Source organism: Corythoichthys intestinalis, chromosome 2 (assembly GCF_030265065.1).
Source record: "Corythoichthys intestinalis isolate RoL2023-P3 chromosome 2, ASM3026506v1, whole genome shotgun sequence".
Classification (NCBI taxonomy): Eukaryota; Metazoa; Chordata; class Actinopteri; order Syngnathiformes; family Syngnathidae; genus Corythoichthys; species Corythoichthys intestinalis.
This window is the reverse complement of record NC_080396.1, coordinates 21972597-21985753: the sequence shown is the minus strand read 5'-3', so window position 1 is coordinate 21985753 and position 13157 is coordinate 21972597. Positions and strand designations below refer to the sequence as shown.

General features: G+C 37.2%; 1 protein-coding gene across 1 annotated transcript in view; it reads right to left on the bottom strand.

Annotated features, from left to right (window-relative positions):
* The window catches only part of c1qtnf12 (C1q and TNF related 12), a 38176-nt gene that overhangs the window by 3882 nt on the left and 21137 nt on the right, over nucleotides 1–13157 (bottom strand). Inside the window, exons 3-7 of the mRNA XM_057829235.1 lie at nucleotides 12620–12731; nucleotides 12371–12558; nucleotides 4625–4733; nucleotides 1674–1767; nucleotides 1048–1126 (exon numbers count right to left, since the gene is read on the bottom strand). Coding sequence (XP_057685218.1) covers nucleotides 1048–1126; nucleotides 1674–1767; nucleotides 4625–4733; nucleotides 12371–12558; nucleotides 12620–12731 — 582 coding nt within the window. The remainder of the gene's footprint in view (nucleotides 1–1047; nucleotides 1127–1673; nucleotides 1768–4624; nucleotides 4734–12370; nucleotides 12559–12619; nucleotides 12732–13157) is intronic.

The window sequence follows — 13157 nt, the reverse complement described above, 5'->3', positions numbered from 1 at the left end:
ATGCCATATTTTTATGTAAATTATTGTTGGAATGGAAAGATAAGACACAAGATGGATATATACATTCAACATACTGTACATAAGTACTGTATTTGTTTATTATAACAATAAATCCACAAGATGGCATTAACATTATTAACATTCTTTCTGTGAAAGGGATCCATAGATAGAAAGACTTGTACTAACATTTATCTTTTAAGAACTACAAGTTATTGAAATTTTATATCAAAACCCCTCTTAATGTTTTCGTTTTAATAAAATTTGTAAAATTTTCTATCAAAAAATAAACTAGTAGCTTCCCATTGTTGATGTCAATAATTACACCATGCTCTTGGTACTGAAACCCATAAAATCAGTAGCACCCAAGCGCCAGCAGAGGGCGACAAAACACCCAAAAACATAAGTAACAAGTGGACATGAAACTGTGCTGTCATTTTAATCTGTTTGAGCAGGGCATGTGCATTAATTGCGTCAAATATTTTAACGTGATTCATTTTAAAAAATTAATTACCACCCGTTAACGCGATAATTTTGACAGCCCTAACAAATATATGTCACATGTCAGTATAACTGACAATCCGATTAAACCGGTGAAGTAAAGATAAACACCAGATTAGCATAATCACGTCCCATGTAAGCAGTTTGCCTGAGAGCTTCAATTGGAATGATTTTACATAAAAAGAAGTGAAAGGGCTTGTATTGTATTGTTCACAAAATGCAAACAAGAAGTAAGGTAAGGCAACACACTACTGAGACTTGCAAGCATATACAAGGCTATAAACTATATATACTGTATACATACTGTATGTATTTTTCTACTTCTTTGATCATTATTTAATTGTGACCGCAATTGCTCTTCCTGTACACTGTGAAAAGATTTACCGCTATCAGGTGACATGCAAGTGCACACTTGCTAAACTGTAGATGTGTTAGGTAAGTCAGCAGTTGTTTAGAGGGCACCGTTTCGATTGGATAGCTCAACCAAACAGCTGTAGAGTTAATTAGAAAACACATTATTGGTCTTGTGAAAAGGGACAGGTTACTCACCTGAAGCTCCAGGAGTCCCTGAACACTCACACTGAATATCCGACTGTTACTTTCCAAGCCAACAATCATCTCCAATGAGCTGCAAGACAATAATATTTGAATAACTCTAATTTTATAGACCAAAATGATGCTCATCAATGCCAAAATGTAGAGACAGAGGTTTGCAATTAGTGTGAGTGACAAAAATAGAGATTTTACTCCAAAGATGCTCCATGTAGTTTTGCAAGGAAAATGTTTCCATAGAAATTGAAATGTCCCAGCCACCGGAAATTCCTAATTCAAGTTTAGTGCTTGCTCGTAGTAAAATGACACTGTGACAAAGTCAGATTAAACAAATAGGCAAGCGCAGAATCTCAGGAATGTAGTGTTTCATTGCTTCCTGAATAAGCACTTCATTAAGATGATGGGCGCGAGCCACATTGTAAAGTGTGTTTACATTTCATGAAGTTGCATGATGCTACAGTGTGTTCTTGGAAATTATTATTTATATTATGTTATCATTATTTCTTATGCGGGCATTTGTTTGTAAATTCAAATTTATATAAATGAGGTTAACCAGTGTCTTGGGAAAAAAATTGTGATCGCCATTAGAGGTTAGATTGCAATAGCTAATGCGTAATACTTACGTGTATCTGTGGCAAAGTGACTCAATGCAGATCAAGACGCGGATATTGTCCCTTGCCTTCAGCTGGCTCTTGTTTCTCTTCACTTCACTGTGATCTGTAAAAAGTACACGTAAACTCTTAAATCAAGGGTGACACGACAAGAAATCGTACTACTTATCAAGTAATTTCTAAATGAATTGCAATAAAACAAATGGCATGACTGGCAAAGCCCTGACATTATCAGATTTATGTGGACCACCCAGAAAATGTAACATCACATGATGTGAGTTGTGCGCACTACCAGTTGAATAAGCATAATATTTTAAAACATGACGCGAAAGCACAGACAAGCATTAAAAAAAGTACAAGTAGTGGGAAGGATTTTTTATTTGGAATTTTAAAAATTAAATCTTGTCCATTTATTGGGTTTGCAAGATAATTTCAGTTGGAAATGTTTAGGGTGCTTTTACAACTTGCTAACAACAACTATTACTGGTGGTCAAAAGTGGTTGGCATGTTGAACAAGGCAATCTCTCATCAATTTCCAATATAAGCTTTGTTCTCATTATATTGCTGCCACCTTAATTTGAGAATGAAAACTAGCTTTTCTCATATTGGTATTTGGCAAAATGTCAGCATCTTGGACAGCCATGTAGGAAATTTACCAAGCGATGACTATGCACTCTTAATAATAATAATAATAATAATAATAAAGTTTATTTCTAGAGTGCTTTTCAAGCCACACAAAGACGATTAACAAGAGACATGGAATCACAGTACGATCGAAACAATCATTTAAAAACAATAAAAACAAAAAATATATACATTAAAAGGATAAAAGATTAAAAGCACAATAAAGAGAAGTAAAGATTAGGGCTGTCAAACGATTACAATTTTTAATCGAGTTAATTACAGCTTAAAAATTAATTAATCACAATTAATCGCAATTCAAACCATCTATAAAATATGCCATATTTTTCTGTAAATTATTGTTGGAATGGAAAGATAAGACACAAGATGGATATATACATTCAACACACGGTACATAAGGACTGTATTTGTTTATTATAACAATAAATCAACAAGATGGCATTAACATTATTAACATTCTGTTAAAGCGATCCATGGATAGAAAGACTTGTAGTTCTTAAAAGAAAAATGTTAGTACAAGTTGTAGAAATTTTATATTAAAACCCCTCTTAATGTTTTCGTTTTAATAAAATTTGTAAAATTTTCAATCAAAAAATAAACTAGTTGCCCGCCATTGTTGATGTCAATAATTACTTACACAATGCTCATGGGTGCTGAAGCCTATAAAATCAGTCGCACCCAAGCGCCAGCAGAGGGCGGCAAAACTCCATAAAACACAACAAGTGAGCATTTCACTGTATTTTCATTTAAATCTGTCTGAGCGGGTCATCTGCGTTAATTGCGTCAAATATTTTAACGTGATTAATTTAAAAAATTAATTAACGCCCGTTAACGCGATAATTTTGACAGCCCTAGTAAAGATATAACAGACCTAGGGGTTATGGTGGGTAAGAACGAGTGAACAGGTGTGTTTTGAGTCTTTGAAAAGTGATAGGGTAGATACACTGCGAAGATCAGGGGCTAGGGTGTTCCAGAGCTGTGGGGCACACTGACTAAAAGCTCTGGAACCAAAGGTGGAGAGGCGGACACGGGGGGCGGAAAGGGGGAGGATAGTGGAAGAGCAAAGTGGACGGGGTGGATTGTTTAAACAGAGAAGATTGCAAAGGTAGGGAAGGGCCAAGCCATGGAGTGTTTTGAAGGTGATGATGAGGATCTTGTAATTGATTCTTTGTTTGATGGGAAGCCATTGAAGTTGCCAGAGGATGGGGGTGATGTGGTGTGTTGCGGGGGTCTGAGTGATGATGTCGCGTGCTGCTGAGTTCTGGAGGAGATGCAGTTTCTAGAGGGACTTGTTAGGAATGCCAAAGAGCAGTGAGTTGCAGTAATCGAGCCGGGAGGTTATTAGACTACAGACCAGGGTGGAAGCAGTATGGTGGGTGAGGGAAGGGAGGAGATGAGAAATGTTGCGAAGGTGGAAATAGGCTGATTTGGTGATGCTGTTGATATGTGACCGGAAGGAGAGCGTGCTGTCGAGGATGACACCCAGACTCTTAACCTGAGCAGAAGGAGAGATCGGTACATTGTTGATGGTAATAGAGAACTTATGGACATTAGAGAGCATTGCAGTGGTTCCAACTAGGAGGACTTCTGATTTTGAGCTGTTGAGTAGGAGGAAGTTAGAGGAGAAGCAGAGGATGAGGGAGGAAGTTGGGAGGGAGGCGTTTGGTTTTGAGATGTAGAGCTGGGTGTCATCCACGTAACAGTGGAAGTGAATGTGAATGTTGTGTTTGCGGAGGATGGAACCCAGGGGAAGAATATAAATGATAAAGAGGGGCGGCCCCAGGACAGACCCCTGGGGCACACCAGCGGAGACAGGGAGGGAATTGGATTTATGGGGGCCGAATTTGACGAATTGTGTGCGGTTGGACAGGTAGGAAGTGAACCAGGAAAGAGGTGTATGGGTGATAGTGTGGGTCACTTGAACATTGGGCAACATAGAGTACGATAAATTGTACTTTATGACATTCAATAAACCCCAATAATATAGAGTAACAATCAAGCAAGAAGTGGATATCTACAGAAATATGAGCTGGGTGAGAATAAATGACAGGGATTGGCTGTTTAAAGAGGAACCTTTGTCACATTACTCAGACTGCCTTATACTATTTTGAGAGGAGTAAAATAAAATTCATGTCACACACTGGTAAGAAATGTGCCATCTAGAAATAAAAAAAAAAGAATTAAAATTTTACAAGCAAATATCACATATTGTATACTGTATAAGCCATGCATTTTGCAATGAGGTTGAATAATGACGTTATGGTGAGACATGGGGTGCCACTGATCAGAACGTCTTAAGTGGTGCCAGCATTTTGATTTACCAATGTGGACATTAGCAGAGAACTGGTAGATCCCTGTGATGGGTGCAGTGAATCTGCCAGTTGACTGGTCCATGCCTGACCCTCTCAGGAAGGCTCCCTTGGCTGGCGGCTGAAAAAAATGTGAGATAATATGAATAACGGTCTTTATCATTAGGAAACATATTTTAACATTACCATTTTAAGTACACGCACACTCATACTACATTATCTGTACCATGCTTGGGGAAGTTTTACACCCAAAGTAAAGTATAGTTCATTTGATTAATTAAAGCCCACCGGTGCTCGTGCACAAAAACGCATAATAGATCAGTCATACTTAAAATGCAGTAGATTCTTATGCGAGCAATGAATCATAACATCCAGCTAAAGTCAAAAAGTAGTATGAAGTCAAATTTGAGGTAAAAAAAAAAAAAAAATACGACTTTAAATTACATATTTCCCCTGTTTAAACATTGATACTTTTTGTACAGATGTTCTTGAACCAAGGAGCATCATATTCTCATTTATTCTTAACCTCTCTTAAACACTCCAAGATAGTGTTTATTGTTCATGACTTTCTTTGAGCTGTTGAAGTGTTAATATTTCCATATCAAATGATGAAACATTGTCAGATTAGAGTAGAGTACTTTTTTTCCTGGGCATTTTTTTTTCTTGTGGCTCAAGCAGCTTATTCTACAGTGGGGCAAATAAGTATTTAGTCAACCACTAATTGTGCAAGTTCTCCCACTTGAACATTTTAGAGAGGCCTGTAATTGTCAACATGGGTAAACCTCAACCATGAGAGACAGAATGTGGATAAAAAAACAGAAAATCACATTGATTTTTTAAAAGAATTTATTTGCTAATACTTTTTTATGTACCCTTTGTTGGCAATACCGGAGGCCAAACGTTTTCTGTAACTCTTCACACACTTTTCACACACTGTTGCTGGCATTTTGGCCCATTCCTCCATGCAGATCTCCTCTAGAGCAGTGATGTTTTGGGGCTGTTTTTGGGCAACACGGACTCCCTCCACAGATTTTTCTATGGGGTTGAGATCTGGAGACTGGCTAGGCCACTCCAGGACCTTGAAATGCTTTTTACGAAGCCACTCCTTTGTTGCCCTGGCTGTGTGTTAGGGATCATTGTCATGCTGAAAGACCCAGCCACGTCATATCTTCAATGCCCTTGCTGATGAAAGGAGATTTTCATGCAAAATCTCTCAATACATGGCCCCATTCATTCTTTCCTTTCCACAGATCAGTCGTCCTGGTCCCTTTGCAGAAAAACATCCCCAAAGCATGATGTTTCCACCCCCATGCTTCACAGTGGGTATAGTGCAATTCAGTATTCTTTCTCCTCCAAACACGAGAACCTGTGTTTCTACCAGAAAGTTCTATTTTGGTTTCATCTGACCATAACACATTCTAACAGTTCTCTTTTGGATCATCCAAATGCTCTCTAGCGAACCGCAGAGGGGCCTGGACGTGTACTTTCTTCAGCAGGGGGACACGTCTGGCAGTGCAGGATTTGAGTCCCTGGCGGCGCATTGTGTTACTGATAGTAGCCTTTGTTACTGTGGTCCCAGCTCTCTGTAGGTCATGGGATTTTTGCTCACCGTTCTTGTTATCATTTTGACGCCACGGGGTGGGGAGGGAGTTGAAAGTCTGTGTTGCCCAACGACAGCCACAAAACATCACTGCGCTAGAAGAGATCTGCATGGAGGAATGGGCCAAAATACCAGCAACAGTGTGTGAAAACCTTGTGAAGAGTTACAGAGAACGTTTGGCCTGTGTTATTGCCAACAAAGGGTACATAACAAAGTATTGAGATGAACTTTTGGTATTGACCAAATCCTTTTTTTCCACCATGATTTGCAAATATTTTTTTTTTTTTTAAATCAAACAATGTGATTTTCTGTTTGTTTTTTTTCCACATTCTGTCTCTCATGGTTGAGGTTTACCCATGTTGACAATTACAGGCCTCTCTAATATTTTCAAGTGGGAGAACTTGCGCAATTAGTGGTTGACTAAATACTTATTTACCCCACTGTATGTAAAAGGAAACGCTTATGTAAACTCAATAGACCTATTTTGATAGTAATTCATAGAACAGGTCAGAAAGAAAGGAAGAAAAATCCCTGGCAACAGATGCATGGAAGTCTAAGATTGTTTATACCGTTCATGATAAGAACTATGATAATTTGTGCTTGGAGCACTCCAAAATCTGTCTTTCTCCAAGTTTGTTTAATAATTTCTAAAATTGGTCAGGTTTCTCTCCCCCTGCTTTGGCTTCTTGTCCCTCAGTAAAAAGTCTAAGCGAACCATAATAAATAACATGAGAGCAGCAAACACTCGAACAAAGAAGCTACATTCTTAAACCATAGTAGATTCTAAAAACAATTCAAATTTTGTAACACATCGATCTAATTTCTGTTTCAGCTACAATGTTGCACAACTGTTATGATGTTAAAGATAAATTGAAACATCATTGCGTTATTTTCCTGTTGGATTTGGACCAGAATTGACACGCCTCACACAATGTTTAAAATGGTTGATGAAGTACGTGGCACCTGAGGTTGATCACCATCAAAGCAGAGGAAAACAAAATAGTATTTAATTCAAAGTGCTAAAGGGTTCCATCCTCGTGTTTTTCAATTTTCTGTCCATAAAGGTTCTGCTATGCTAGCCTCTTCAACAGGCGTCTTCCACTACAGCACACAGTTTCTTACAGTGTCTATTTCTGTCTGCTCCAAACTTTATTCCAAGTTACACACAGAGTACCTTTTGTGTGTCATCCAGAGAGTGATGTGTGGAACTGAAGTGATATTTTTGACCGGTTGGTCTTTGGGTGGAACTTCATGCTTTACCAGTGCCAGTTACCACTAAAGGGGTAATGCCTCACACAAACTAAACAATGACTACCAAACACTACACTCTTGCCATAAAAGGATTACCACTGAGAAGCAAATGGGTTTAATAAAAAAAAAAAAAAAAAAAAAATACTCTTTCAAAGGTCTGGGGATGAATATTACTGCATTTCATCACCTTCGTAATGCGTACTTGCCATATCATCCATATATTAAGATTAGGGGTGCAACTACCGATTGTGTCGATTTTTTAAGTAGTCGATTAATCGATGAACTAGTTAGTTCGAATAATCGAGTATTCGGATAAGGAACATGAAAAATTAAAATAACTGAGTTGTGCCTCAAACGGTATAAAAATGAATAAGGATCTGTGTACAACAAAAGAACAACAATGGCTAACTTACACAACAAAAGTCCGCTATCTTAAATGCTATAAAACGCTAAACCTTTTTTTTTTTGGTTTTTGTTTTCTGTTTTTGTTTTTACAATGTACCAATAAACTAAATTACAAATGCATTAAAAAAAAATAAATAAATACATTACCTCAAACAAAAACTTGGCTTATGTTGGTCTTAACATGGAGCAGCTGGATTGAGCCATGTGAAACGAGGCAGACTAGAGGGCAGTGTATCCACCCAAATCAATTAAACTAAATGCAAACACTTTCAAAATAAACCATTACAACGCCACTTTCAACCAAACGAATACTCGAAGCAGCAAAATTTAATTCGAATCTATTTTTGTAATCAAATACTCGACTTAATCCATTAATCGTTGCAGCGCTAATTAAGATGTAAAATATATATTTTAAAAATATTTGTCATGTTTTTAAATTACCTAGTTACAAACAGAAATACCTACATGAAGTTAGCCCTCAATCAAATTTAGCTAAAAATTACGCCAATCTTTTGTGCAACGTTTGTGCCAGTTTGTGCTGTAAAACATTTTGTTTGAGCTGCTACCGTTTTTGAGATATTCACAATCCTTTTATAGGTCAATATGAGGTCAACTAACCAGGTGTCAATTGTTTGTGCTGCCTTCATGCTGTTTTTTTGTAAAAAAATTTTTGCTTGTGCTGCAACGCTTTTGTAGATATCGTACTTTTAACTTGTAGTGATGACGTCACGCAGCCCCCCCATCTATGAAAGAACGGAACTGCAATGGTGCCGTCATACGCAGAGTTTGAGGGGAGGCAAGCGGGGCAGTGCCCCCCCCAGTGGCTGAAACATGCCATTGCATGTAATTAACCCTTTAACACCGAACGTGTCGGGAGCGACGCGTTTACGCATGTCGTCTTTGAAGCTTCGTCACGCTGTAATTACGTCACCCACGTGCCTCTGGTTGGTCTCATTTGAAAGTGCGGAAGTTGATGTCCACACCAGTTTTTATTTGAAGTCAATCGACCACGAAAAACGGGAGATAATGTCATTTGAGTTTTATAGTTTTATTGCACTCATAAATATGCATTAAAACGCTGCATGTACCATGTATCTATCGCCATATTTCCATAATTTCTTGTCCTTTTTCAAAACCGAAAGCAGCACAAAAGACTACATATCGCAAGATCCGTTGTGATGTCAAGAAGGACGAACCGAATGTGAACATTTTTAATAAATTGCCGAGCTAGGCGCCAACTAAGGAAAATGAGGCATGAACACCGGTTGGATTGCGTGAGCGACTTTGAAACGTGCAGAATGAATCGAAAACTAAATTTAGCGCAAGCTAATGCATTTTTTCATCAACTCAAGGAATAGGATGAGCTGTATTTGTAGTTTTCCTCGGATTAGTCGGCGTCTCGGCGAGTAGAAGTGACAGCAGCGCTAGCGCTCAAACGGCAGAAGAGTATGCTGTGTGACGTTCTATGTGACGCAGCTCAGTGACCTGTTCAAAGACAAACTTTATTGAGTGCGCAAAAAAAAAAAAAACTTTATCGAGTCGCATGCCTGAAAAAATTGAATTGAACTGAACTACTTGTCAATATTTTTGAAAATACTTTTTTTCCAATGTTACATATATTTTTTCTTCACTATGAATCTTTTCAATTTTTATATAGATGTGTGTTCGAAAAGCTTGATTGCATGTGCGTATACTTTAGATAAGGTGATGGGTATAATACCTAACTTCACAAAGAGATATCCTCCAAACCCTTTTTGTGTTAGATGATATTTATAACTTTTTTCTCTCACTATTTTGCACTGTATATAACCTGTTTTGACCATAGTATGTTTAAAGGCCAAAAACGCCTATGACCATACCCACTGTTTGTGTTGAATAGTCAAACATAAAACTATTCAATCTTATTTTTTGCTGTTGAATGTTTATCCTAACAAGTTGAATAAATATTATCAAGCTTCAAAACGGTTGGTCGAGCATGTTTGGTTGTCAATGGGACATCAACATTACAAATTTTGAAAAAATATTTTCAGATTTTTTTGTCTTTTTGGGTCCGAAATGTGGATTATAATTGGTCAGTGAAGAAAACAACAGTTTGGACATGAAGTTCAAGGTGTCCTGAAAAAAGGGAACCAACTTGGCCATTGTGAACAATTTTTTATTTGAAATATAAAGGCAACATCAAATGCATGCAAATTCGGCCAAAATAGGCTTAGGTGTTAAAGAGCCATCCGATGCCTCTCGGTGTTTTTATGCACGCTGCCGCCTTCCTGAGGAGGAAATCGGACGAACCGACGACAACGAGCCAAGTGAATCGCAGGTTCACTCCTCACTACGGCGAGGAGTTCAAAACACCGCCAATTACCAAAAAGGGCAGAATTGGTAACACGTGAAAGCGGCATAAAGACAAAAAAGCGGACCAGAATAGCCAGAGCCTGGAATTATTTCAAGGAAAATATGGAGGGTGCCACTGTGTGTACTCTTTGCTAAGCTGAGCTCGCATACCACGATGGCACATCGGCTATGAACGAACACTTGAAATGCTGTCACCCAAGTGTAATTTTCGAAGACAACAAACAACAAGCTAGCGGATTGTAAGTCCATACAACTTTCTCATGATTTTTTTTTTTTGAATGGAAGTTGCCTTTAAGTGCGTCGTATCAACGTGCATTTTATTTAATAAAATAATTAATATATATATATATATAAAATATAATTATATAATATATTTTTAAATTATTATTAAATTTATTAGGATCATGGAAGCTCCCACTTGAGGAAAATATATGCATATATCCTGTATATACATAATATAATATATATATGGAAACAGCACTGGCCTGCTTACTGTAATCCATGACTGCACTAATGTTAGTTACTTTATATTATAAAGTATTATTGTGTATATACATATAGTAGTATACTATAAAATTAATACTATATATTTAATTTTTGTTACTGTGAGTATGTGTGCCTTTCATTCAAAATAATTGTGGTAATATTTCAGTGTGCCCTCTACTTTATCTATTTTCAGGTTAAAACAAACAAAAGTTGAACAGTTTTTCCCCTCCCCCAAAAATGCGGAATGCACACCAGAAAAAGCATCTGAACTCACACAGAAGTATTCTGAAAATGGTTGTCTGGGACATTGCAATTCATTTTAACATTTAGAACAATATAGACAATGACATAACACAAAAAGAGTAAGAATTGTTTTTGACTCCTGTTAAAAAGGTGAAGTCACAGTGTTTCCGTTTACATTTTTTTTTTTTTTGCACTAGTTAATGCCAGCAAAATTTGACCTCATTGTTTGTGATTTATTATTGATATTTATGTTATTTCTTGCTGATTTCAATTATTATTAGTAGTAGTAGTTTTTGTTTTATGTTTATTTTTGTTTTAGTTTTTATTTATTTATTATTATTCTGTAATTAAATGCGATCTTTTGTGTTGGTTTTTACGTTGTGTTGATTTAAATGTGATTTTTATGATCTTCATGTGATGTAAAGCACTTTGAATTGCCTTGTGTTGAATTGTGCTATTTAAATAAATTTGCCTTGCCTTGCCTTGCCTTGCCTTGCCTTGCCTTGCCTTATTTATTTATACGTAAATAAAGAATTTAGGTGTTCCAAAATGTTTTTTGTGAATTAATAAGCTTCAACAAAAATTTCATTATTAAAGTAGTTAAAATAACAAACAAAAAAATTATTAGTCGACTAATCGTAAAAATAGTCGGCTGACTAATCGGGAGGAAATTAGTCGTTTGGGACAGCCCTATTTTTCCAAAACAAAAACGTGCCGTAACAGAAAAGGTTGAAAAACACTGAGGTACACATCAGTTCAGTAGTCTGGACACAACATTTTAAATAAACCTGTTTTCAGTTTAAGTAAATAATACAATACATTAATCCAAATGGTATTAGTACTGGGGCAACCACAATGGCAGAGGAAACACGCATACATTAAACACCCTGGCTGACAACCTGCTGCCAGCACACTTTTTTGAAGGCATTATGAGTGAGGCATTTATGCATGACCAACATTATAATGAAGGTTAATCAATATTAACTTGATCAAATCAGTTAGGAATACCCAAAATAACAAGTTAATTGGAAAAACTCAAGAATTTGAGTTGCGTCGAATTAAAAACTTAAATTAGCATTCAAATCGAATGTTGTTTTTTTTTTTTTTTTAAACCCTCCAGAGTACTCTGACATTGTACAAATAGTATCTGGAAGGACTTTAACAACATACAAAAAGTCATTTTAAGGTAGGCTGTCAATCGTAGGTTTGTATTGGCAATCACACTCAGTTTTGAAGTAACCCACGTGCTTTGGAATGTCAGAGGATGGTAGGAGAACCTAGAGAAACCCCACATAGAACAAGTGGAACACAGAGCAGTCTGAGTTGACTTGCTAACCATGTTATGCGGTGCTTCTCATATTCAAATGAAAATGAGGAAGTCGTGCAGTAAGTAGAACGAGTTGTGAACTTTGGCAACATACTGTTTGAAAATTCTGGAGCTCCACCAGAGTCTTCTTGTCAACCACCACAGGTCCCTTTAGTTTGCAGTGGAAAGCCTCCTCTATCCGCCGGTAGGAGGTCATGCCCTCCTGCAACGTGAGGAGAGCCATGGGAAGCTGGCTCGAAGTGGGTTGTCGATCCACAGCCACAGCCCGTCTCTCTGTAGCCTCTGTTAGAAACACAAAAAGATTTTGTCCTATGTCTGCTGAACACCCAATATGCTTCCTTACCTTTTATCATGTCTTTGAACTCTTGGAGAAGAACTTCCTGGGTCACTTCAGCTCCAGGTGAGCCAGGTGGTCCCTGTGGGCCGGGGGGACCTGGAGGACCAGGTGGGCCTGGCTAATGAGGTATACATATTAAATGTTAGACGCAAGCAACCAGGTAATCTAAGTCGCAGTTCACATTGTGGAAGAGCAAATAAAGATGTGTCTTGTGTGAAAAGGTCAGAAAAACTGGAGGAAGTCCACACAGTAAATAACAAGAAAATATAGGAAATATTTCCTCTTGACGGTCTGTAAGTTACCATTCCACATGTCGACAAATCAACACATTACACTGTGTCCTTTTTGTTTTTGGATTTATAAATGAATAAAATATTAATTTAAAAAACATTAATAAAATGAAAATGAATAAAAACAGAAACACTCTGGTTATGGCCCCCAATAACACTCTAAGTAGATTTAAAAAAAAAAAAAAAACATAACTAAAAACCGTTACTACTTAGTTAGTATTTGACTCATTGCCTGGTATTGACAACTATGGATG